Raw genomic sequence first — 25,179 nt, forward strand, 5'->3', positions numbered from 1 at the left:
TCCACTGTTTCTTAGGACAACCATTAACATTTTAATTCAAATTTGAGATGATGTGTTATAGGATTTGCACACTGAGCATTATTTCAAGAGCACGAAGGAATTCACCATTCCACAGTCAGTTCCGTTAACCCTCACTAGCTTGTCTCCTTCTGGTGTGAGTGCAGGCCATGAAGCCAGTGAGAAATCACAGATTGTTTTCATTTCACATAACAGTTGTTATGGATATCCAAAATACTATGTCTGTTCATCGCTGCTTCATCCTTATACTGTTTATTAGGTCCCTCTCCAAATCTTTTATAAAAGACATTAATAAAGAAGCACAGTGATTACTATAATGTAAAGATATACTTTGGATAACTTCCCATCAAGTTGGTTTTTTGTAGCACTAGTTTCTATTTTGCACATTTAGAAACATTTTCCTGAGATCAGACTCTGTCTTCAATGAACTGCCAATGGGGTCCATGCACAGGAGAGTTTTAGAATCCTTCCCTGCAGAAAAGCTAGACTGATTCTGCTAGGCAGAGATTTCTTTTGCAACAAGGGGATTTTGTCAGTGGGCTTTAATTTTACCTACTTGAATTGGAATAATTCTGGCTAGAGAAGTGCAAAAACTGTGGGTGAGCCTCTGAACACCTAGAGAGACATCCCTTTGGCCTAGAGGTGGTGAGTGTCTCTGACAAGACCAGGGAACCATTTTTCTTTGATATTAGGAGCACTCTGCTGCCCCCCTTTGTCATCAGGTAAAGGGCATGATTAAAGGAGACCCCAGAGCTACCAGAAGACAGCACATTTGATGGAGCACTAGCATTGTGATGTACCAGTCCTCAGAGCTATGGGGAACCCAGGTGTGCTGACTCCTGGGCATCACTGAAAAGGTGTAGGCAGATTGGTACAGGGGTAGGAAGGATGAGGTCAAGCCAAGTATGGTGACATACTTTTATAATATAAGTTCTGAGATAGGAGGATTACAGGTTTGAGGACAGCCTCAGCAACTTAGTGAGACCCTCAGCCACTTAGCAAGACCCTGTTTCAAAATCTAAAATAAAAAGAGGTTTGGGGTGTAGTAGCTTGAAAGTAGAATTCTCCTCGGTTCAATTTCAAGTACTAAAACCAAAACAAAATAAAAAACCCAATAAAAACTCCCCACAAAAAACACCCCAAGAAGAAGAAGAAGAAGAAGAAGAAGAAGAAGAAGAAGAAGAAGAAGGAGAAGAAGGGGAGGAGGAGGAGAAGGGGAGGAGGAGGAGAAGGGGAAGAGGAGGAGAAGGGGAAGAGGAGGAGAAGGGGAGAAGAGCAGCAGCAGCAGCAGCAGCAGCAGCAGCAGCAGCAGCAGCAGCAGCAGCAGCAGCAAGGAGTGGTGAGGTCCCAGGCTGTGCCCAGCCTGGTCACCCTCAGGGCAGCCCTTGGCCTTAATTGGAAGCCCTAGCAGCTGCATCTGGGGCTTCAGTGCAGAGACGCACACCCTCAGTCCTCCAGCAGGTGGACTCCCACTGTCCAAAAGAATAGAAGCAGGATCCACAGAGCCTGGTCTTCCAGGAGGCAAACCTGTCTGCTCAGGGGAGAAAAGACAGATGCTTCCATTCTTCTGAGAGGCCGCTGATTTGATGTGATGAATGGAGACCAATGGCACTCTGCAAGCCCTCCACAAACTCTCCCTCTGGGTGCTTTCTCCTTCCTCGAGGCCCTGTGATCCCTTTCTAACCTGCTTCTGTAGGCTCCCCAGACAGAACCATGGTCTGTTCCCTACAAAGCTCCCTCTTCCTCACAGGGGCCTCCAGGTAGCTTCCCTAGCTGTGGGAAGGGCATGAAGCCCCACCACCCCTCTCTACTGTGCACTTACTTGGGTTTACCTACTCCCCTCTGCTCTGAGAGGCCTCCTGTGCCTTCCTCAGACATCTCAAAGGGCGGCTGTGTGGTCTTGAGATTGTTCCAGGCCTCTGACCCCACTGTGGTCATGGTGGCCTGCATCCGTGCCTCACCTTCATCCTCTGGGACCTCGGCCTCCCAGGGTTCTATTTCTAGGGAGAAAGAGACCTGGGGACTGGCAGACTGTGTCTTGGACCCTTCTGTATGCCTGCTCAAGTCTCAGGGTCCGTGGTTCCCTCTTGCTCTCCAGGCCAGTCACCCTGAGGACTTACCCTCGTCAGACTCCCTCTCTTGTGGTGTCTCCCTTGTTTATCTATTTGCTTCTACCTGTTCACATCTGTTCGGATCTAGTATCTCTTTTGATTAGGCAGAGTTGGAGGAATTGAAGGAACAATTAACTTCAGGGGCCACAATCCACATGCCATCAGAGGCCACAAAAACCAGTAAAGTAGACCAGGAGTAGGCAACAATGGGGAGTGTTGGGGGCTGCGGCAAACCAGAAAGCTTGCTTTGTGTGAGGGATGAAGCTGTCATTGGCTGGAGTCAGATGTCATGGTGGAGGAGCCAGAAGACCTTCCCTCCCCCTCCCCAGCTCCCCTCACTCCCCTCACCCTGCTTTACCATCTGGCACAGGCCACCACCTGGCGCATATATTTATTTATTGTCTTTGTTGTTAAAATGTACACTCTATAACAATTTTCTTTTTCATCGCTGTATCCTTAGGGTCTAGATTATACTTGGTGCAAAGAAAGATGCTCAATAAATACTTATGAACAAATACACAGAGGATTGTTGACCAGGTTTTGCATTTTTCAAGAGAAGCCAGGAATCTCAATTTTTATGTGAAATCTCCCAATTCAGATATGTAGATTACTCTGCAGGCTGGTGCTGTCCACGCTGTACAGGATAGATCTGCAAGCCAGTTACGACTGGTTTATCACAGGTCAGTCTACACTGGGCCTGAGTTGTGGCACATCATGATGGTAAGGACTTTCTGCCTTCCCACTGGCTTTCACCCTCCCATCTGCCCTGAGCTGCTGCTAGCCTCCACACTTCCGTCCTTGGAGGAACAGCCTTTAGTGGGTCTGCCCCGGGTCTACCCACACCCACTTCTGGTTGACATTGCCTTCTCTGCTGTTGTCTGCTCACAGAGCTCTCCAGATCCCCTCTGCCCCTCAAGTTGCGCTCCTTTCCCTCTGTGCACAGGTTTTCTCCTACGCACTGTACCGGGACGTTTCCCAGCTCCCCTCCTCACACCTGGCTCTCTGTCCGCCATGGCCTGAGCTCTCTTGCACTTTTGCATCTGTGTTCATGTCACCTCATCTCAGGACCTTTGAGGTTGGAATGAATACATAGAGCAGGAAAGAATACATGTTTTCTTCTGGTATGAAACTCTCCTTTACCCCGTGGCTGCTACTTGATGCCCTTTAAAGATGCACATGTACATTTGGAAGCCTCAGGATCCCAGCACTGACCCGGGCTCACTGTGCACTTTCCAGCGCATTTGGAAGGGGACATTTAACAAGGCTGTGCCCAGCACTAACAGTGAAACACTTTTTTTGTATCTCACTCCCTGTGCTTCGGCCATGGCTGCAGTCAATCCGATCTCAGCATTCATCTTTTTACTTTTTCTCCATTACACCTGCCCTCTAGCATTTTGTCTTTTTTATTTTATTTTATCTCATTGGGACTAGGAATTGAACTCAGGGCTGTTCTACCTGAGTTACCCCCTCAGGCCTTTTTATTTTGAAATGAGGTCTCACTAAGTTGCTGACGCTAGCCTCGAACCTGAGATCCTGCTGTCTCAGCCTCCCAAGTACAGGGATTACAAGTGTGTGCTACCACACTTATGGAATTTTTTCTTATATTTTATTTTATTTTATATTTTTCTAGTTAATTTGTTTTTACTAACATTTTCTTTTTTTATTTTTATTTATTTATTTATTTTATTGGTGCACTGTATTCATACATCATAGTGGGATACAAACTTTTGTAGACATACATGCACACATCGCCCAGTCAGCCCCCACCCGATCCCCACCCCATTCTCTCCCCATCCCTTCCTCCCATGCTTGGCTTAGTGGTTGACATCTAGTATTATAGCAATTTATCCAAAATTAAAAATGATAATCTCACATAACAGTTTCATTTGTCTGATACAAGCTTTTGATGACTTAAAGATAACATTTCAATATTTCTTTTTACTTTCTTTCTTACCAGAGAATTTTTTTTCTATTTTTTTAGGTGAAACTATCACATATTTATATATTTATTTTTCAGAAAAAAACTCTATCCTAATATGGAATATGGACTCTAGATACCCAAAACGATCTTGAAAAAGAACAAAGCTAGAAGATATATATTTTCTGATTTCAAACCATATAAAGCTACAATAATTGAAACAGTGTAGTACTATTCTAAAGGCAGATATATAAACCATTGGAGTTAAATAAAAGCCTAGAGCTAAATTCTTCCCTATATTGTCAAGTTATTTTTGACAAGGTTTCCACGAACATTTGGTGGTAGAAATAATAATATTTTAACTAAATATTGTTGAAACATAATAATTACATGGAAAAGAATAAAGTTGGACCCTTACCTAATCCCATATACAAATCTTAACTCAAAATAGATAAAAGACCTAAATATAAATCTTAAGACTATAAACTTTTAGGAGAAAATCTGGGTCATAAAACCTCACAACACTGAAATTGGCAGTGATTTCTTGGATATGATTTCAATGGCACAGGCAACAGAAGAGTATACAAACTCCCTAAAAAAAAAATATTGTATATCCAAAGACAATGTAAACAGAGTTAAAAGTTACTAAGAATGGGATAAAATATTTCCAAATGCTATATCTGAAGGTATATTAATATTCCAACTAGAAATCCTAAAAATTAACAACAATAAAGGCAAACAATACAATTTAGAGATAGGTAAAAGACTAACATAAGTAATGAATCTCCACAGATAACCAATCTTAGTTGACTGTTTGATGGAAACTCTTGTTTCTCTGGTTCTGGTGTGTGTTACCTATTTCTTCTTTGTAGTTAATCTCTTTGAGTATTTTCTCTAGCGCTGGTTTTGAAGACATAAAGTCCTTCTGTTTCTGTTTGTCATGAAAGCTTCTTATTTCCTCATCTAATTTGATAGAAAGTTTTGCTGGGTAGGAAATTTTTGGCTGGAAGTTGTTTTCTTTCAGAGTTTGGAATATGTTACTCCAAGCCCTTCTGGCTCTCATGACTTGGTTTGGGAAGTCTGGAGTGATTGTAATTGGTTTGCCTCTGAATGTCACTTGGCCCTTTGTTTTTGTTGCCTTTAAGATTCTCTGCTTGGCTTCCACATTGGTCATTTTGACAATTATGTGGCGTGGGGATCCTCTTCTCCGATCCTGTCTAAAGGGAGTTCTATAAGTTTCCTGGACCTGTGTATCAACCTCTTGCTCTATGTTTGGAAAATTTTCTGCTATTACTTCCTTGAAGAGATTGTTGATCCCTTTGGTTTCACTTTCTTTTCCCTCCTCTATTCCAATTATTCTTAGGTTAGCTCTCTTAAAATGGGCCTGTATTTCTTCAATATCAGATTCCTCTGTCGGATATTTTTTTCTAGATTAGAAACTATGCGTTCATGTTTGGAATGATCATCTTCTAAGAGTGAGATTCTGTTCTCCATGTGGTCTAATCGGTTGTTTATGCTTTGAATTGAGGCCTTTACTTCATTAATTGCATTCTTTATCTCTTTTTGGCTCTCTCTGAGTTCTTTTCGAAGCACCTCTATTATTTCTAAAGTTATTTTCCTGATTTGATCTTCTAGAAATCTCTGAATTTCTGTTTTATTGGGTTCTGATGTTGTGGGGTTGTGGTCATTCATTGCTCCATTGTTATTCCTCTTTCCCATGATTTTGGGAGTTTGTGCCTTCTCTGGGTTCTTCCCTTGGGTCACTATGACTTCACTTAAGGTGTTCTGGATCTCGAGTCAGTAGTATCTCAGACCCCACTACTCCTTTACTGGGTTGTATCACAGAGTCTCCGACCCACAGAGTTGATAGAGGCTGCTTTAGACTGTGGGGGGTGCCAGGTTGCACGTTCTCCTATGGTGTGATATCTCTGCCACCGCCCCTCCCCCATGGGTCAAGTCCCAGGAGGCACAATACTGGAATTTCTCCTCTGTGGCCCGCAATTTGACTCACTGTTCTTGAGTACGCAGATGTAGCTGTACTGGATTCGGTGAATTCTCTGCTGCTGCCTCCGGTGGCAATATGGTGCCGCTGCCACGCCCTCGGCCGTGAGGCTGGCGTATTTCTTCTTGGTTTTGATTTCCACTCTAAATCCCTGTGGCGTGTGCTGAGCTCAGCCACTGGGAGCTTTAGATTTTACCTGCGGTGAGAAATCCCACCTGGCTGTTCCGCAGCGGCTCACCTCGGCTTGCTGTAGCCGTCCGGTGAATTTGCTGCTGCCACCGGCAGTATGGCGCTGCTGCCGTGTCCTCGGGCGTGAGGCCGGTTATCTCCTCTGTGGCTCTGAGCTCTGTTCTCAGTCCGCTTTCTCTCTGGAGCCTGGTGATTTTTTTGTTTCTCTGGTGATGGTGTTTTCTGGCTATGAAAGGCGCTGATTTTGTGGTAATGGAGATTGGTTGTTAGCGGGGCTCTTAAGCCCCGCTTTTCTCGGTCGCCATCTTCCTGGAAGTCCTCTCTTATATTTTAATTAAAGGGCATTACAGGCAAACTTCAGTAAGCAAGCAAGCCACTCTCCCTTGATATTGGTTCTGAGATGTATTTACATAAGCCCTGAATGTATTTATTTAGTGATTTTTTTCCTCCTCTGGTGAGTCAATTACATTTTTATAATCTGCTAAGAAAAATTTCTCTTTTAAATAGCACTAAAGGTCTAATTTAAAGCTAGGGTGTGGGGGAAAAAGAGCAGAAAGTCTCAAAGCAGTTCAATGCCATTGAGTCTGATTTCTTCAACAATAGCAGAAATTAGATGAGAACCGGCCTGCAGGGCTTTGTGACAGAGACTCTGAGACAACCTGAATCACTTTCCTTGGCTGGGAGGAGTTCACTTGTTTTTCCCCCCTTTTCCTCCCCACTGATAACTTAGAAGGTAAAGCAAGATGCCCCACCCCCACCCTGATTCAGAGAAGACCTGCCAACCTTTTGTTTTGGGAAGTACATTAACTCTGGGGTGCTCTGCAGCATTGGGAAGCCAGAGACCCCATGGCCCAGAACTATCTTTGGGCCAACGTGAAGTGTTCCAGCTGCCCTCAGAGCAGAGCTGCCTGGGTGCTGCTGGGTCTGCTGTCAGGTCTGAGAGGCCCCTTTTGGGTCGCCATGGGAACCAGGAGTGGACCTGCGAGATGACCTGCGGGGGGCAGCAGAAGTGGATTGTTTAGTGTGCTTTATTATATGTAGTACAGCTGGGAAGAGTTATTTTGAGGATATAAAAGCTAGAGGCACCATAAATGAGTCACCCTGTCATTGCTCAGAAAAATGCCAGTAAGACCTGGGGCTAATCTTCGTGTGGTTTACTTTCCTCCCGTGGTGACTTCAATACCCCAACCCCTGGGGAGCACGAGGGACCCAGGCCCTCTGGAGTTTCTGGACCTCTGTAATTCACAGGATGGGTACTCTGGTTTCTTGCTTCTAGAACAACACTATCTGGCTATCATTCAGCCACGGAATCAGGATGGTATTTCAGTAAGGAGTGCTGAGCCCTCCACTTGCGGCAGGTGGTGTTGAACGGTGGGGACTCGGGTTGATAGGGAGAGTTCGCAGGAGTGAAGGAACATGTGGCGCCTCTGACATACTCATTTGTCAGAGTCAGGAGGAATTTTCACAGCCCCTTCATTCATTTAAATATTTATTGTTTCTTCCTCGTGCTAGGAAATGGAGAACTGACAGTCTCTTCTGCTATTGGGGTGAGGAGGTGCGGGTCTTGGGCAACAGAGATATGAATAAAGCGCCCTCACTCAGAAAGAGCATGTCTTCTCTCCCTCCTTTACTCAGAAAGAACATGCCCTTTCATGGAGGGACTTGCAAGGAGGTGGGAGGACTGCAAACCTGAGGGGGTAGAGGGAGCCAGATCACAGGACCCTGATGCTGTGCTAAGAGCTTTGGACTTTGTTCCTAAGGGCAATGAGGAGCTATGAAAGTTTTTAAAAAATATATACATTGGGCATTGAACCCAGGGGCATTCTACCCTCAAGCTACAGCACCAGTCCTACTTATTAATTTTTTTTTTTAAATAGCTCTTGCTAGGTCTTGTAGGAAAAATTTCATTATCACTGGAATAGTCTGTTGTTGAGGGCCTTGCTAAGTTTCTGAGACTGGCCTTGAACCTGTGATCCTCCTGTTTCAGCCTCCAAAGTACTGGCATTCCAAGTGCACACCACCACTCCAGGCCCATGGAAGGTTTTCACACAGGGGTGTATATAGCCAGGTTTGTAGAAGTGTGGAGGATGGGCATACCAGGCAGGATGTAGCAGGAATTGTTTAAGGACAACTGGGACCAGAAGGAGGCCTCTAAAAGTAAAACAGAAGTCCTCACTTGTTAGTGAATAGTTTTTTTTTTTTTTTTTTTTTTTTTTTTTGGTGGTACTGGGGTTCCTGGAAGCCTTTCTACCTCCCGGCTACACTCCCAGACCTATTTTATACTTTTTATTTGGAAATAGGGTCTCTTAAGCCAGCTTGGCTGGCTTCCAACCTGCGCGATCCTCCTGTCTCCGCCTCCCAAGCGTGGGGATTACAAGCGTGCGCCACCACACCCGGCTATGAATAGTTTTTTTTTTTTTTAAAGGTTTGCTTAGTGTATTATTTTGAAAAATAATATAAAATGATGAAAAAATGTCTTATATTTCACCATACTTATGTAACAGCTGCAGGTTTGTGCCAGCTCTGAGAATGAGATGAATCCATTGCTCACTTTTGGAAGGGTGGGGTGCTGCGTGTGAAGACATTAGGAGGCAGCCTGATGCAGCACCCTCCTCTCCTTGCTGAGCCATCCAAGCAGAATCATGGAAACCTTCAAAGGCCTCATTGGTTTTCCCAAGGGGCTCTATCAACCCTTGGTGCTCAAATCACTCTCTTTTCAGCAATGGATCCTTTCTTGATCTCAACTGCTTTCCTTCTGTCAATTTCTCCTTGGTCCGTGGTGGTGAAGTATAACTCTGATGCAGGAAATCCTAAAAATGTAGGAAAATTTTCATCATCACCAGCTTAATCTGTGTTGCTATGACAAATTACTACAGACTGGTAATTTATAAATCATAGAGGTTGACATCTCACATTTCTGAAGGCTATGTAGTCCAGAATCAAGGTGCTAGCAGATTTAGTGTCTCTTTCTCCAAGACAATGCCTGCTTGCTGTGTCCCCATAAAGGAGATGAACGCCATGTCTGGGCATGGCAGAAGACAGAGAAAAAAAAAGGGGGGGGGAGTAGACTTCCTTTATCAAACTCTTTTATTTTTTATTTTTATTTTTATTTTTTTTGCGGATCTGGGGATGGAACCCAGGGACATTCGACCTCCGAGCTACACCCCCTGTTCTATTTTTTATTCTTTATTTTGAAACCGGGTCTCACTGAGTTGAGTTGCGGAGGGCCTCGCTAAGTAGCTGAGGCTGTCCCCGAACCGCGATCCTCCAGTCTCAGCCTCCAAATGCTGGGATTACAAGCGTGAGCCACCACGCCCGGCCTGTTTTTTTTCTTTTTTTTTTTGTGGTACTTGGGTTCCTGGGAGCCCTTCTAACTCCGGGCTACACTCCCAGACCTATTTTATATTTTTATTTGGAAACAGGGTCTCTTAAGCCAGCATGGCGGGCTTTGAACCTGCGTGATCCTCCTGTCTCCGCCTCCCAAGTGCCGGGATTACAAGCGTGCGCCACCATGCCCGGCTATCAAACTCTTTTATAAAGGCAACTAATCTCATCCATGAGGTGCATCTTTCATGAATAAGACTTTGTTGTCTTCTGAGGTTGTGGTATTGAGGATTAAGTTTCAGCATGAATTTTGGGAGGACACAAACGTCCAAACCCAGGTCGTCACTTTGCAACCATTTGCATTGTTTTTGCATGTGTGGCAGGCATGGTTGTTAGTTTCTAGAGTCAAGTGGAGAAGGGTGTCTCACTGGAAACTCATGGAGATTTTCATCTCATCATAATTTTGCTTCTTTCCTCAACCTCCCACCTACAGATCCTGGAGAATGAATATTTGGAGAAAGAGGGTCCCTTATAGTCAGTCCCAGAGGGAAAAGGCAACAGCAGCAGTGTTGGCAGGGAGGGATGGGGTTCCAGAACTATTTAGGAATAAAACTGAAAGCATCCAGGGAGAAACTGGATACTGGCAGAATGAGTGGAAAAGGAATCAGAATGGCTCTCAGGCTTGAACAACCAAGAAACCAGTGGTGTCGACGGCAGAGGGCAAACCTGGGTGGGAGGCAGGTGGCTGGGAGCAGGAGAGCCCTGCTTCATAGGCCAGATGTGGGTGGCATAGGGAAGACACCAGAGACTTCCTACTATCACTGCTGTTTCTGTTTTCTTCTAGGAGGTACTCAGTAAATGTTTGCTGATTCACTTGCTTGGGCTCCCCTGTGTTTGGGGTTAATTGTGTTTGGGGTGATAATAGACAATAATGAGCAGGTTTATTGGGGCTTCCTATGTGGCGGGCACTGAGCTAAGCTTTTTACGCATCTTGTCTCATTTTTATCTTCATAACAACTCTAAGCATAGCGACTGCTTTGTGCCATTGTAGTGTGCACAGATGCTATCATATGAACCAGGTCAGAGGGTGAACCATTGTAACGAGGGGTGGGAGAGGGTGTGCTCAGAAGCAAACGGAAAGTGGGGATGAGGAGAAGCCGAGAAGCTGTGTGGGTTGAAGGGAGGAGGGACCATTCCAGAAATGGCTTGCTTTCCTGGCATGGCACATATTTCAAATGATGATAATCACATCTGCTTCATCTTCTGAGTGGCCCTGCAGGGCATGGGAGAGGCAACGAGCTCATCATCTGGCTGGACTAGCCTTGGCTCTGACACTGTCTGACCTTGGGAGGTCACTAGACTGCTCAGGACCTCAGCTTTACTCACCAGGCAAATGGGTATTCAGTACTCACTTGACTTGTGCAAAGCATGGAAAGATTCAAATACAGGAAGCCCCAGCCCCAGTACATTAGGGTTTATGTGATTTCAGGGAAAGTCTGGGAGGGCGGAAGACTGAGCCCAGCACCTATTTTTTCCCTCTTCATCTTTAATTTGTAGGAATTGTCCTGTCCAGAAACCATTGGATTAATCCATTTAAATTCTACTTTAGTGGGATTTATTGTTGTGCGGGCAACTTTCAGATGTGCAAGGCCCATTAACCTGAAGGACGTTTGCGGGCTCAAAGACGGTGCAGAGAAGAGATGTTTCAGCCCCGACTCAGCAGCAGCGGTAGCGGGTGAACAGCACAGGGCAGAGCGGGGCCCAGCTAGGGGCCCACACGTGCACTGTGAGGGTGGGCACGTCCTGGCTCTGTGGGGTCGGCTGCAGGAAGGGTAAAGAAACCTCTGCAGGCAGTCAAGATTCTGCCAGAGACCCAGCCCTGGTTCCAGGGTGCAGAGAGGGTCCTGTCTTTTTGCCCTGGTTATGGGGAGGCCAAGGAAGTTTTCTTTAGGAGCAGAGAAGTGGTTGCTTGTCAAGGGAAAATTCACTAAAGTTACTAGTTTACTGAAATTACTTCAGTGCATCTGCCGTGAGCTCCATGTCTCTGGATTCAGCAGTGAGGTCTGAGATCTAAAACTGCTTTGACCTTCCTCAGGAGCCCTGGCCAGGGAAGTGGAGAACTAAATTTAGTCCAATACAGTTTCCAACCTTGTCCAATTCCAAGTCTAAACAGTCTTTCTGGCATGGCTCCATCCCTTGGGGCTAGCTGCCCAGTTTTCCCTTCCCCAGATGGCGTTGGGTGGGGCTAGCTGCCCAGTTTTCCCTTCCCCAGATGGCGTTGGGTGGGAGCGGCCTGTGGCACTGGCCTGGTCTGCCCAGGTGTGCTTGGCCTGGTTCCCACCCTGGGCCTTCTGCTGGTGTTCCCTGCTGGCATCACACTAGTGTTTTCTTGTCCTTTTTCTGTTGAGGCCCCAGGGGAACTGAGGGGGTCTCTAGAGAACCAGGGAGATGTCTGTCTGTCCTCACCATTTTTTAACCTTTTGGTTTGCTCAGGTCCAAGCAGGGCTTGTCTCCAGAGTGTTGGGGAAGGGACAAGAGGTGCCTGGGCCTCTGTGATCACCTCCTCCCCATCCGGGAGTTCCGAAGCCCACATATTGCCGATCTTCTGTGCCACATTTTTCGGAAGCTGTATTGGCAGATGAGGTAGGGAACAGAGAATATTTCCACAGGGAAATTTAATCAAGATGCCTAAGAGGTGTTCTGCAAGTACTGTATCATGTCTGTTCCGGGTTCACTCATGTCTCTTTTCCATCTTTATGTCTTGATGTCCTCTCTACCCCTCTGAGCACCATACACAGTCAGGCACCACTTAGCAATGCAGATAAGTTCTGAGAAATCTGTTGTCATGCCAACACCATAGGTTGCACTTACACAGACCTAGATGGTGTAGGTCAGATCTTCCACATATGGCCTCTTGATGCTGTTGAGAGTCATGGTAAACACGAGGTGCATGAGGCTGCTCATACATGGGGTCCTGCTTTACAACCAGTTTTTTAAAAAAATAATTAGGAGTAATCTGGGCATGGTGGCACAGGCTTGTAATCTCAGTACTTGGGAGGCTGAGACAGGAGGATCGCAAGTTCACAGCCAGTCTCAGCTACTTAGTGAGGCCTTTCACAACACAGTGAGACACTGCTTCAAAATAAAGAATAAAAAACAGGACTGAGGGTATAGCTCAGAGGTAGAATGCCTGTTGGTTCAATCCCCAGTACAGCCAAAAAATTAAGGGTATATGCTAATGGTAAAATTTTAGTATTGTAAATACATAAACTAAAAGCAGAGTTGCTTATTATAAAAAAATTTTTTTTTTGCGGTACTGAGGATTGAACCTAGGAGCGTCTACCTCTAAGCTACACCCCAAGTCCTATTTTTTATCCTTTATTTGGAAACAGGGCCTCACTAAGTTGCTGAGGGCCTCACTAAGTAGCTGAGGTGGGCCATGAACCTGAGATCCTCCTATCTCAGTCTCCCAAGTACTGGGATTACAATTGTGTGCCACCGTGCCTGGCTCATTATCAAGTTCTATATACTGTACATCATTGTGTGCCATACCTTTATACACCTGATAACACAGTCAATTTGTGTACACATCATTACAAACTCACCAGTAAAGCACTGGGCTTCAGTGTTACTGTGATTGTGATGTTCCCCCAGGTGACAGGAATTCTTCAATTCCATGTATAAGCCTGTCACATATGAGGTTCACCATCAACTCTAAAGATTTCTCTTGTTACAAGTAAGTCATTTATTTGTTCAATAAAATGATTCTGTCCAATAAGCTGTGAGGTCCTCAGCTTTTTCATCCTTTCTATAGATAAAAAAAAAAAAAAAAAAAAAAAAAAAACTGAGGACCTTAGAAGTTAAGTGACTGCCGAGGATTACTCAGGAGTCCAAAGCCTGTGTTATTTCTACTCTTCTAAGCATGTAGGCTTCTCAAGGGCAGGGGTCATGTCTTTATATCTCTCTTGTCCAGTGTCCTGCAGACTATCCTGTGCATGACAATGTTGGCCAAATATGAAGATGACATACAGGGCCACCCCATAAACCCTGAGAGCGCCTCCCTGTCATGTTTTCTGAGGAAGGCTGGAGGCTGGTGAGGAATGAGAAATATTTACTCAATGATTTTAAGAGGACTGGAATTTATTTTTATTTTTAATTTTGTGGTGCTGGAGATTGAACCCAGGGGCATTCTACCCCCAGTCCTATTTTACTTTTTATTTGGAAACAGAGAGTCTTGCTAGGCTTTTGGAATTCTTGCTAAGTTGTTGAGGTGAGTCTTGAACCTGCAGTCCTCCTATTTCAGCCTCCCAAGTCCTGAGATTACAGGCTTACACTGCCATGCCTGACAGGGCTGGAATTTAAATGGAGGCTCCTGCTGTGGACACTCGGGGTTGGGGACGTGGTTTACTATTACTCCCTGGTCTTATGTGTCACGGCCGGTTTGCACAGCACTGCTACCAAGTGCTGATGTGACTTGTGGGGGCAGGGGACAATGACCTGAGAGTAAACGGGAGTTCTAAGGATGCCAAGACGCCACAACAGAGCTACATCCAGGCGTTATTGTGGCTAAGCTGGGGGGAGGGCAGAGGTGTGTCCTCAGGGTGAAGGGTGGTCACAGAGGAGGGCTAGGACTGCAGACTGGGGACCCGGGTGAGCCGTTGTCTCCAGGAAACATCTCACAGGGGTGATAGTTGGCATCCAAGATTTGGAAGGAACAAGAATGTATAATTATATGGTTGAAAAGAGTTGCAGATAGTCAAGAAATCACTCTTCCAAAAGCAGGTAGACCTGAGTCTAGAGACTATGCACGTGGGGTCTTTAGAGGATTGAATGGTGGAAGTGGTGAGATGAGACCTGCTACTCCCATGGGCACCAGTGCGGAACAAGCCAGAGATTTCTTTGGTACAATTCTCTTTAGCAGACAAGAGAGAAGGAAGTGGGAAGTAGGAAGTGGGTTCCAGAAAACTCTAGTTGCAGTGAGCTAAAGAAATATCACCATCACCAGTAATGTTTCTAGCACTCAGCAATGGTTTAGAACTGTAGGCTTATGAGAAGCCATGTTGGCCAACCCCCTCCAATGTAGAAGGAATTTCCTCAACCTTGGATTATACTGTGGATGTTCTGTGTGTGTGTGTGTGTGTGTGTGTGTGTGTGTGTGAGAGAGAGAGAGAGAGAGAGAGAGAGAGAGAGAGAGAGAGAGAGATGGGGAGGGTGGTTGCTACTGGGATCTAGTGGGAGAGAAGTCAGGGACGCTGCTCCATATCCTACATTCCACAGGACAGCCTCACAACAAAAAATTATCCATCCCACAATGCCAACAGTGCTGAGACTGAGAAATCCTGTTCTAGCTGGATACACCTATAGAAGCTTGATTCACCAGGAGAGGAGCTCTGAGCTCTCAATCTGGCTCTAGTCTTACATTTATTAATGCATGCAGCTTTATCCCCCCTGCTTGAGGTATCAGCTACAAATGCTTGAGCTAAATACAACTACCTGAGGCTAAATCCTAAGACTTCCTTACTGATAGTCAATGTTTGAGTTTTCAAATAGTTTTTGCCAAATGCACTCTGAATTGGAGTCACTCAGTAAGCATTTTGTGCTGGGGTTTATAAGAGGCATGAAATCTGTCATCTACCTCCAGCCAGCTTTCAATCTATCCAGAGAGATGGGAACTGTCAAAAGAGCAAGAAAGTCAAAAGTATGTATGTGTTTTAATGCAGTCAAAGTGGCATGGAATGCTGAAGGCGTAAAAAGGCCTGCTCACCAACAGTAGGAGAGGAAGACTTCTGTGATCGCTTAGCAGTGAGTTAAAAAGCTAACTTATTGCTCTTTGCATAAAAACACAGTAGCCTTATAAGGAAGAGCAGGCAAAGGATGCCTCAGATTTGATAAAATATTGAAGTAGATTAAAGAAAAAAGACCAAGCATTTATTAGCAGGGTCAAAATCTTTACATTACATTCAGCTGTGCAATCAGTGAACCATTCTTTATTTTTCTCAACTATTTTCAGCTTGCTGGGGGGCCTTGATTACCTTTGACTGTGAGTGGGAAGGAAACTAGTCAATCAAAAGTATCACGCCTCTGCCTGTTTCAGGTTTGTGTCTCTTTTGGATAAAGATTTCTCATTCAATCACTATATTTGAGAGGTGTTACAGACTGAGTTTTGTGTCCTCTGCCCGGTAATTTGTAACACCCCACATGAGGACATGTGGAGGTGAGGCTTTGGGAGGTGATCAGGCCACAGGGATGGACTAGAAGCTCACCCCTCCACTCACCTAAAGGTTCATTTCTTGCTCAGGTAGGTTGTTGGTGGGTTCTGGAATTCTCCAAGGCAACTCTCTTCCAAGCGGTGACTCAGGTATCCAGGGTGTTTGCACCTTGAGGCTATGCCTTCTGGAACAGACACATTATAGGTCATAGCAGCAGAGGATGAGAGAGCTGGAGGGCTGTCTGCTGGCTCCCAAATACTTTGGCCCAGGAGTGAAAACTCATTGTTCATTTCTCATAGGCAGAACTAGCCATGTGGCCCTGCAGGGGGCTGGGAAATATGAAGAGCTTTTAGATACATGGTAAATAGCAAATATCTCTGCTATTGCCATTCTGGTCCACAGTGCTAAGTCCAATGGTCAGTTTCTAGTCCTCATCTTTTTGGATGTGTGTGCAATACCCAACCCAGCTGGCCAGTCTGCTCTACTTTATTATTTTTTTTGGGGGGGAGACTAGGAACTGAACCCAAGGGTATTCCGCTTCTGAGCTATACCCCCAGTCCTATTTGATTATTTTACTTTGAAACAGGGTCCTGCTAGGTTTGCTGAGGCTGGCCTCAAACCTGTGATCCTCCTATTTCAGCATCCCAAGTATTGGGATTACAGGCGTGCCAATTTGCTCTACCCTTCACTTGATTCCCATGGCGAAAGGCTTGCTTCCTACGCCACCGGTTGCTCTTTCTCATCCTTATTAGCTGTAGAAACTGTAATTTAATGAGCACCTAATGTGTTAATGGTTTTATTTGATTGCACAGTACCCACTGAGGTAGATATTATTATTACTTCTATTATGTAGGCGATGGACCAAGGCTCAGAGAAGTAGCATATCTTATAGCTAGTGACTGGCCTGAGAAAGGACTCTAACCTGTACTTTGTCTTGTTTTTTTCACTAAGGAATTGAAGCCTGGCACGTGGTTAATCTAAAAAGACTCTAGGAATGTCTTTTTCTTTTGCTCTTTCAAAGAAGTATCCATAAGTCCTGGATATAATTTCTTATTTCTAGTTATATTTTTCATGGAACCCAGAGTTGTCGACCACCAGCTTCCCTTTCTGTTGACCCCTCTGTTCGTCAAAAGTCATATCCGGTGACTCTCCTATTTTGACTTTGAGAATTTACCCTGCAACACAAGTCCTTTATAATCAGTGATCAGAGCCGAGTCAGCCGGAGCCCCGGTAGCCTGGGTCCTGTGGTAGCGGCACCTTTGTGATTAAGATGAAACCCACTCTGTCCCAAAGCTCCTCTGGGCACCCCTTTCCCACAGTCTTTGTAGCTAAAGTTTGTTTCATGGGATCAAATTGCTGGGAGGGGGTCTCCCCAATGCAGCTTCTTGGGACTATTTCTGCCCAAGCCGCTCCCACCTACCATGTACAAGGGATTTCCTTATACAGCTCAGTGTCTGCACCGGGTAGAGAACAGACTCTCCAGCTCCATCTTATCTGTTAGTCTCACTCGGGCGAGCTAGGTGAATCCAAGATCCCCCAGCCCAGCTCCTCTTCCTCTTCCTGGCAGCACATGCACTTTCCTGTTCTGTTGCATGTACACCCACGCAGGCTCAGAATAGCTTTCCAGTGCTGTGACTTGGACATGGTGTCCCACCATGCCTCGTGTTGGAATTTACCTTATTGTTGGGACGGACGCTCTTTCAGAGGTGGTTAGGTCTGCAGGAGGGAGGGATTACTGCTATCTCTTGCGAGTGAGTTAGCTAGGGCAGGAGACGGGCCCTCTTCTCTCTCTTCTGTCTGCATCCATGTGTGTTTCTACTTTCGGCCTGAGTTGAAGCTGCATGAGATGCTAGCTAACCCCTGGATTTCCAGCCTTCAGAATCATGGGCTAAATAAAGTCCTTTCCTTTGTAAGTTACCCGGTCTCAGGTGCTATATTATAGCAACAGAAAATGGACTAAGAAACCCATGTCCCTTAGATGAGCCTTGTTCCTATACTGTAAAGCATGTTCATGCTCATGGGGTCAAGGGAGCCCGCAGGTTTTCCCAGGCAGCTTCTTCCCATTTCAGTTGGCTGAGATCCACATGGAAATGTTTATGCTCTGCAGCTCCCTATGCTGTGACCCCTCTTTGGAGACCAGACACAGGCACTCCCAGCCAGGCCTTCAGTTTCCCCCAAACACACTCAACACAGTCCACAGAACGATCTCAACAGCGTGCATTCCCAACATTTTTAGAACTACTTTAGTGATTTTTTCCCCTCAGAACTCACACCAAATCACTATGCAATCATTCTCCTATCGGTTAGGAAAAGATTGGTGGCATAAAACCCAACTGAAGTGGTTTAAACAAATAGGGGGAGAACTTTTCCTCCCAACAAGGAGTCTGGAGGTGGGTGGCCCAGAGCTAGTGCAACTTTCGGTCGCATCCGTGGGGAGCCAAACCACATGGGCTTCTGCTGCACGTGGCTCCGTATCTCCAGGCGCAGTGTGGACTGTCCAGGTGGGAGGAAAGGGAAGGTCAGGGGCAAAAAGGACTTTGCCCGCCACATCTGTCACTTCATCAGGAAATCAGGTGCTTCTCCTGAATTCCCACCGGGTGGACCTCTGCTTAAGCTCAGGGGTGAGAGCTCTTACCCATGACCAGCCTGGGGAGGCTCGGGAGAAGGGACTTGTCCATGGAGATAATCCCTTGCTGTTTGTTCTGTCTCATTCACCATCAAACTTGGATTCCAAAGCCACTTTTTATTTCTTTTTCTCTTTGGCACTGGTGATTGAACCCAGGGGCATTCTACCTTTAAGCTACATACTCCTAGCCCTTTTATTTCATTGTTTAAATTTTTTTTTTTTGGTGGTACTGGGGTTCTTGGAAGCCCTTCTACCTCTGGGCTACACTCCCAGACCTATTTTAACATTTTTATTTGGAAACAGGGTCTCCTAAGCCAGCGCGCGCGGTTGGCTTCGAACCTGCGCGATCCTCCTGTCTCTGCCTCCCAAGCGCAGGATTACAAGCGTGCGCCACCATGCCCGGCTTCATTGTTTAAATTTTGAAACAAAGTCTTGCTCAGTTTCTGAGGCTGGCCTCAAACCTGTGATCCTCTTGTCTTAACCTCCCAGTTATTGAGGTTACAGGTGTGAGCCACTACGGCCAGCTCCAAAGCCTTTTAACAGCTTTGGGAAATTAAAATTATGGTCAAAGACCAAAGCTGTGTCTCTGCTGAGAACACAAATATTGTGTCACAGGCTTTGGGGATGTTCTCTCAAACAAGTCTCTCAAACGTTAAGCTATAGAGTAAGTGTCTAATGTACTAAGAGGACCCTTCAAAGGGGAACAAATTCCTTAGGAAAAGCATTATTATCCTGACAATCCACTCACACTTTATATCGTAATTGGCAGGGATCTACACACACACACACACACACACACACACACACACACGCACGCACGCACCCACGCACACACACACACACTCACTCACATCTCCTTGGGACCTGCTGTGGCGGCCAGGTAGACCCTGTGAAATGTCAGGAATGAGGCAGATGAAGAGAAAATTAAGCTCTCCCCCCACGGGAGAGCTTTGTTTGATGTCAGTAATGGAGGGATGTTTTATTACTGTGCCTTGAATTGTAATGCCTAGGAAGTGGTCTGGGTGGACGGCCGGAGGCAGCTGACTGGGAACAGAAACACTGGGCCAGGCTCAGCGATGAGGGCTGGGTGGCTGCTGCAATCCCTTGCTTGAGAAGCTGCCTGCTTTGGAGATGTTGCTCACCACTCACCCTGCCCACCCCAGGGGACTGCACATCTGTACTCTCTCCCCTTATTTATCTCCCGTTGCCCCTAAGCTTTTGACATGAGAGTACCCTGCTGTTGGCAGAGGTGGAACCCTTGGGGTTCAGTCCCTGCCTTGTTGGACCCAGCCTGGGAGGTTCAGGGGCAAACGTATGCCAGGTGCTGGTGAGGAATCGCAGAAGGGCACAACAGGATTCATCAGTTCACGAGTCATTTGTTTATTTACCAAATACTCATGTTTAGAGCCATGTTGTAAAAGGTCCTGATGCGCTGCTGGGCATTGGGTGTTTGTTTTCTAAGCAATAGAAGGCAGTTGCAGGGTTTGAGCAGAGGAGTGCTGGCTAGAGAGGAGCTGAGTGGAGGGGGACTGTGGAAGGGGCTTTCGGGAGCTACTGCCTTTCTCGAGTCTCTGGTGTGAGGACGACGTCAGCCACGCTTGCCATCCGCTCCAGCTCTATCTCACCTGCAGCCCTGTCGCCATCAGAAAGTTGGTGTTTGTTGGTGAAGTGGAGTCTGGTGAAGAGGGAGGTGGGAAGTGGGTTGCTTCCCAGACCAGAAAAATTCTTCAAAAAGAGGAGAGCTTGACCGAGGGCATGAAGTTGGTTGGGGAAAGGAACTAATTTGGAATCAAATCATGAGCCTCTTCGTTGAGAAAGTCCAGGCCAGACAGAGGCAGGGGCTTTCTGGGATGACCTGGTGATGGCGCTGTTGCAGGTGGTGACAGATGCTCAGAGGTGGCTCCTAGGTCACAGCTTACTAACTACTTGCTCAGGCTCACTGTCTTCACACCTGGAATGTGTACACAACTTTGGCCACAGAGTTAAAAGAAAGCACAGAGTTCGATAAGGATTTTGGATAGTCTTTAAAAAAGGGTGATGGCTCACACTTGTAATCCCGGCATTTGGGAGGCTGAGACAGGAGGATCCCGGTTCATGGACAGCCTCAGCTACTTAGGCCCTTTGCGACTCAGTGAGACCCTGTTTCAAGATAAATAATAAACAATAAGCCAAGGGTGTAGCTTGGAGGTAGAATAACCCTGGGTTCCATCCCCAGTACTGCAAAAAAAAAAAAAAAAAAAAAAAGAAAGAATGAAAGAAAGAAAAAAAAATACTGAATACGTGGGAAAGATTAAAACTGGGACACACAGGCAAGAATTTGGAGCCACAGGAACCAAACGAATAGGAGAAACAGGGACTTATCACCGAATCCCAGTCTCCTAGAGCTAGGAATCTGCAGTGGAGCTGGAGAGAGGCAGCCATGGACTAGGAAGATGAAATACTCTTTCACACGATGAGAGGTACACTTAAGGACAAGGAGACCGCAAGCATGGCACGCAATAAGCACAACACAGACGCAACAAAGCCACATCATTTCCAAGATGACAGGTCCTCGAGGATGTTAAGGTAAGCAAGCAGCACCTCCAGCCTGTGCTGGTTGTTTGACGTTGACACTCAGGGACAATTAAGCCTGCCCAGGAATCTGGTGCCTCCGAGGAGCATCAGTCCTGACTCACACAGAACAGAAGTTTTAGTTTCCTTCTGAATTTACTTAAATATTCAAAGAGACCAACCCCAGGATTTTTAACCTCTCTTGACTTTTATTTCTTCTGCCTCATATTATGATGATTTAATGCTAATCAATATCCCAAGAGTGTTAAAAGCAAGGAAATACCAAGGCTCCCATGGTGAACTCTGGAACATAAAAGGACCATACTCTAAGCAGAGCACACAGAGCCAAATGCCTGCCACCAAGGCCATGAGGGGCCGGGAGCACACGTACGCAGACATACACACATGCACGCATGTGTGCACACACATACACTCACACACACTCACGTGAACACATTCTGGGCTGGTTACACGGCTTTGATGTTTTCACTGGCCGAATGTTATCAGTTATTAGTGAGGGAGGGACCAAAGGGACTAATTTCTGTTCCTTTTTTTCTGTTTCCTTTTCTGCCCGCACTGGCTGTGTGGGGGAGCATGGGAGAGAGGAGGGTGGCCATAGGGAGGAGCAGAGAATTCCCACGTCTGAGCAGACAGCTCCCTGTGAAGGCTCAGGAGCTGAGTGCTGCGCACGAGTTTAAGACATGAGGGTAAGAGATGCTGACTATGGGACTTGGAAGGCAGTGTGATGTTGCTAACAGTTGGAATGTAGGTGTCCCCGCACATTCCCACGCTGGAACCTAAGATCCAATGTGACAGCATTAGGAGGTGGGGCCTTAGGAAGTGACCAGCAGAACCCTCGTGGATGGGGTCACTGTCCCTATAACAGGGCTCAAGAGAACGAGCTAGGCCCTTTTGCCCTTCCACTCCTGTGCCCTGTGAGGGCGCAGGGACATGGTGTCATCTTGGGAGCAACCTTCACCAGAAATCCACTCTTTTGGTACTTTGGTCTTGGATTTCCTGGCTTTTAGAACTATGAGAACCAAATTCCTGTTCCTTATAAACCATCTAGTCTCAGGTATTTTGTTATAGCAGCAAGAACAGACCAAGGTAGACGAGGACTCCGCAATGACTGGGACAATGAATTCCAGAGAAATCAGAGACCTGCCGGCCAGCCTGACCTGTCTGTGTCCTCCAGGTGACTGCTGGCTGCTGGCAGCCATTGCCTCCCTCACTTTGAATGAGAAGCTGCTTTACCGCGTCGTTCCCAGGGACCAGAACTTCCAGAAGAACTATGCAGGCATCTTTCATTTTCAGGTACTGTGCCTCACTCCTGGTCTTTGTCATTACTTCCTAGGACCTTAGGTCCTCATCTTACCAATTGGATACTCTGGGCGTGGGGCCCACAACCTAGTTTACCCATGCCCCTGGGTGACTCTTATGAATGCACACTTCGGTTGAGAACTGTTTCCTTAATGCCTTTGTCTCATCCACACATCTATCTTTTTCCCACCTGCCCTGGGCCAGGTGGCCCTGAGGAAGGCACATTGGATTGAGGGTCAAGATGGGCATATGAGTCACCCACTGTCACCATTGGGTGATGTTGGGCAAGTTCTTATCTACACACTCAGAGACTGACCCAGATGTTTCCTGGTTTACCTGGCGTCTCTTGCATGCGCAGAGAAGTGTGACAAAGACCCTGCTCTTGAGGAGCTTGGGTTCATGAAAGGCTCAACATTGGATCCCAATAGCAGAGTCCCCATCTGAAGGCCACCAAGGGTCTTCCTTTCCTTCCTCCTGTGAATGCCGCTGTGCTCTCTTGCCCCCAGTTCTGGCAGTATGGAGAGTGGGTGGAGGTGGTCATCGATGACAGGCTGCCCACCAAGGATGGGCAGCTGCTCTTCCTGCACTCTGAAGAAGGCAGCGAGTTCTGGAGTGCGCTGCTGGAGAAGGCCTATGCCAAGTAAGTGGTGATGTCTAGGAGACGCTGGAGCTTCCTGAGGCTCTCATCTGTCCCCTCCCACCACTGCCCCAACCTCAGGGTATCATGGCTATGTCTTCCTCAGCACTTTGACTTCCAAGGGCCAGAGAAGCATCCCTTGGGAATGAAGAAACATGCAAATTTTGTTTGGGAGTTTAAAGTCTCAGCTCTATTCCACTTGAATGTGTGCCTCTCTGGGTCTTGGCCTTTTCCTCTTTCAAGCCTCAAGATAGGTTCTTAGGACAAAATGAGTTTTCAAAACAATGGTGATGAAATAGAAACAAATGTACCTGATACCCAGGTCCAGGGCTTCTGCCTTTTCCTTGGGAGTTAATTCTTCTCACCTGTATTTGATGTTCAGAGACTACCTTTGGGGTCTTTGAGTTAATTTTTTTTCCACTGATGATTCTTTTGTGCAGCCCCAGTTCCTTTCCAGTTCTTTGTCAAAGTGAGCCCCAGCTGATACCTCTCACTCTCCAGAGAGGGTCTTCTTTGTCCCTAGTCTGTCCCTGCAGTCTCCTGAAGCCTGAGCCACTGGGGTTGTCTCAAGGAGGTTTGCCCTTGGCTTTGTAAAGGCGTGGGCAGCCTGGGGAGAAGGTTTCTGTGAAATACTGAGCTGGATGTGACACAGTGGCCTGAATACCTTCCTGGCCCATAGTCAAAATTGGCAAAGGGCCCTCCTTGACCTTCCAGACCACAGTGTCAAAGCACGGCCCTTTTCCCAAGCCCTGTGGTCCCCTGGTTGTGGTTGCTAATGGCTGTGGCTGGTGTACCTTTTCTTTCTTTTCCAACAGGCTCAATGGTTCTTATGAGGCTCTTGCTGGAGGGTCCACAATGGAGGGGTTTGAGGATTTCACAGGTGGCATCTCTGAGTTTTATGACCTGAAGAAGCCACCAGCTAATCTGTATGTTATCATCCGGAAGGCCCTCCGTGCAGGGTCTCTGCTGGGCTGCTCCATTGACGTGAGATGCTTCTTTTTGTTCTCTCTCCCCAGGTGTGGCAGGGAAGGGACTGGGCCTGCATGGAGAGGCCTGGGAAGGCTCTGGGCAGATAGCCTGGAGCCTAGTGGGCAAGCCTGGCATTGGAGCTGGTTATGACCTAGTGAGCCAGCAGGAACTGGGCCTAGTTGTACAGGACTTACAGTGCCCCCAGCTGTTAGAGCCCCTGTAGTGCTGCTGGAATTGCCTTGCTCCCTGGATCCTACAGTCTGCCCTCGCTAGCCTTTATGATAAATAATCTTGGGATTTTGGAAAACAAATATGAGACCAGAGACTGAAGGCCACCAACCCCAAGGGTCTGTTGTCACCTGTTCCCTGGCCACTCTCCTGTTTCCTCTTGCTGTCTTAATAGATAGTCTTCTTCAGGTGGCATGGGGGCACACACAGAATAACGGTGGCATTTTAAAAGCTGGCAAGTTACACTCCAGGCTTGGCAGCCACACAGCACCTGCCTGATTTAATTAAAGAGAGTTGAACTGAAAGTGCTCTGTTCACCCATGGTTCATTGCTGTACCTGGGGTGGTCCCATGGGGATCCCTGGCTGTGTACACTGTCCTTGGAAGGCACGGTGGAGCTGGCCCCAAAGAGGTCAGATGAGCTATGCTGAGTGGACTTCTCCCCCACTCAGGCCTCCAGCACAGCTGAAGTGGAAGCCATCACCAGGGACAGGCTGGTGAAGAGTCATGCATACTCTGTCACTGGAGTCGAAGAGGTAAGATCAGGCCCGTGTGTGTATGGGGGCTAATTGGAAATGCTCCTGCCAGGAATCCAGGGAATGCCCGAGAAACAAAGGAATCACCACTGAGCTGGTTAGAATTGGTTTAAGAGCTTCCTGCACTGCTGTGTGTGTGTTTGTGTGTGTGTGTGTGTGTGTGTGTGCGCGTGCGCGTGCGAGCGTACATGCTTACGTGTGTGTGGAATCTCATTCAGAGCCCCTCACTCCATAGACTCATGGTTAGTTCTTGTTCATCACAAGGGGCTTATGACTCTCACACTCCTGAATGTGGGTAACTTAAGTGCTCTGAGCTTCAGCTGTATGAGTTCTAATGAAAGGCAAGCTCTCTTCCGAGGTGTGGCTAGGAAAGTTACAGAGACTGTCAGATTCTACACACATTCCAAGAAGTATGTTTGTGTAAAGTAAAGCACTGGAAACTCACACGACTCCCCAAAGGAAAACCGGTAAATTCTCATCTTTCAGGGTGAAATATAATAATGGGAAGGCATGCAGGTAGTGCGCTTCTTCTAACTTAAGTAG

At 46.6% G+C, this 25,179-nt stretch overlaps 1 protein-coding gene across 2 annotated transcripts in view; it reads left to right on the forward strand.

The window, feature by feature from the left end:
- Positions 1–25,179, forward strand: part of CAPN8 (calpain 8) — a gene marked incomplete at both ends in the record, with an annotated part of 73,187 nt that overhangs the window by 13,633 nt on the left and 34,375 nt on the right. For both annotated transcript variants that reach the window (XM_080699061.1, XM_080699060.1), the window contains 4 exons: positions 22,143–22,261; positions 22,774–22,907; positions 23,720–23,888; positions 24,553–24,636. In XM_080699061.1, the coding sequence (XP_080555187.1) occupies positions 22,143–22,261; positions 22,774–22,907; positions 23,720–23,888; positions 24,553–24,636 (506 nt within the window). The remainder of the gene's footprint in view (positions 1–22,142; positions 22,262–22,773; positions 22,908–23,719; positions 23,889–24,552; positions 24,637–25,179) is intronic.

The sequence above is a fragment of the Muscardinus avellanarius genome, assembly GCF_963383645.1.
Source record: "Muscardinus avellanarius genome assembly, chromosome: 7".
Lineage (NCBI taxonomy): Eukaryota > Metazoa > Chordata > Mammalia > Rodentia > Gliridae > Muscardinus > Muscardinus avellanarius.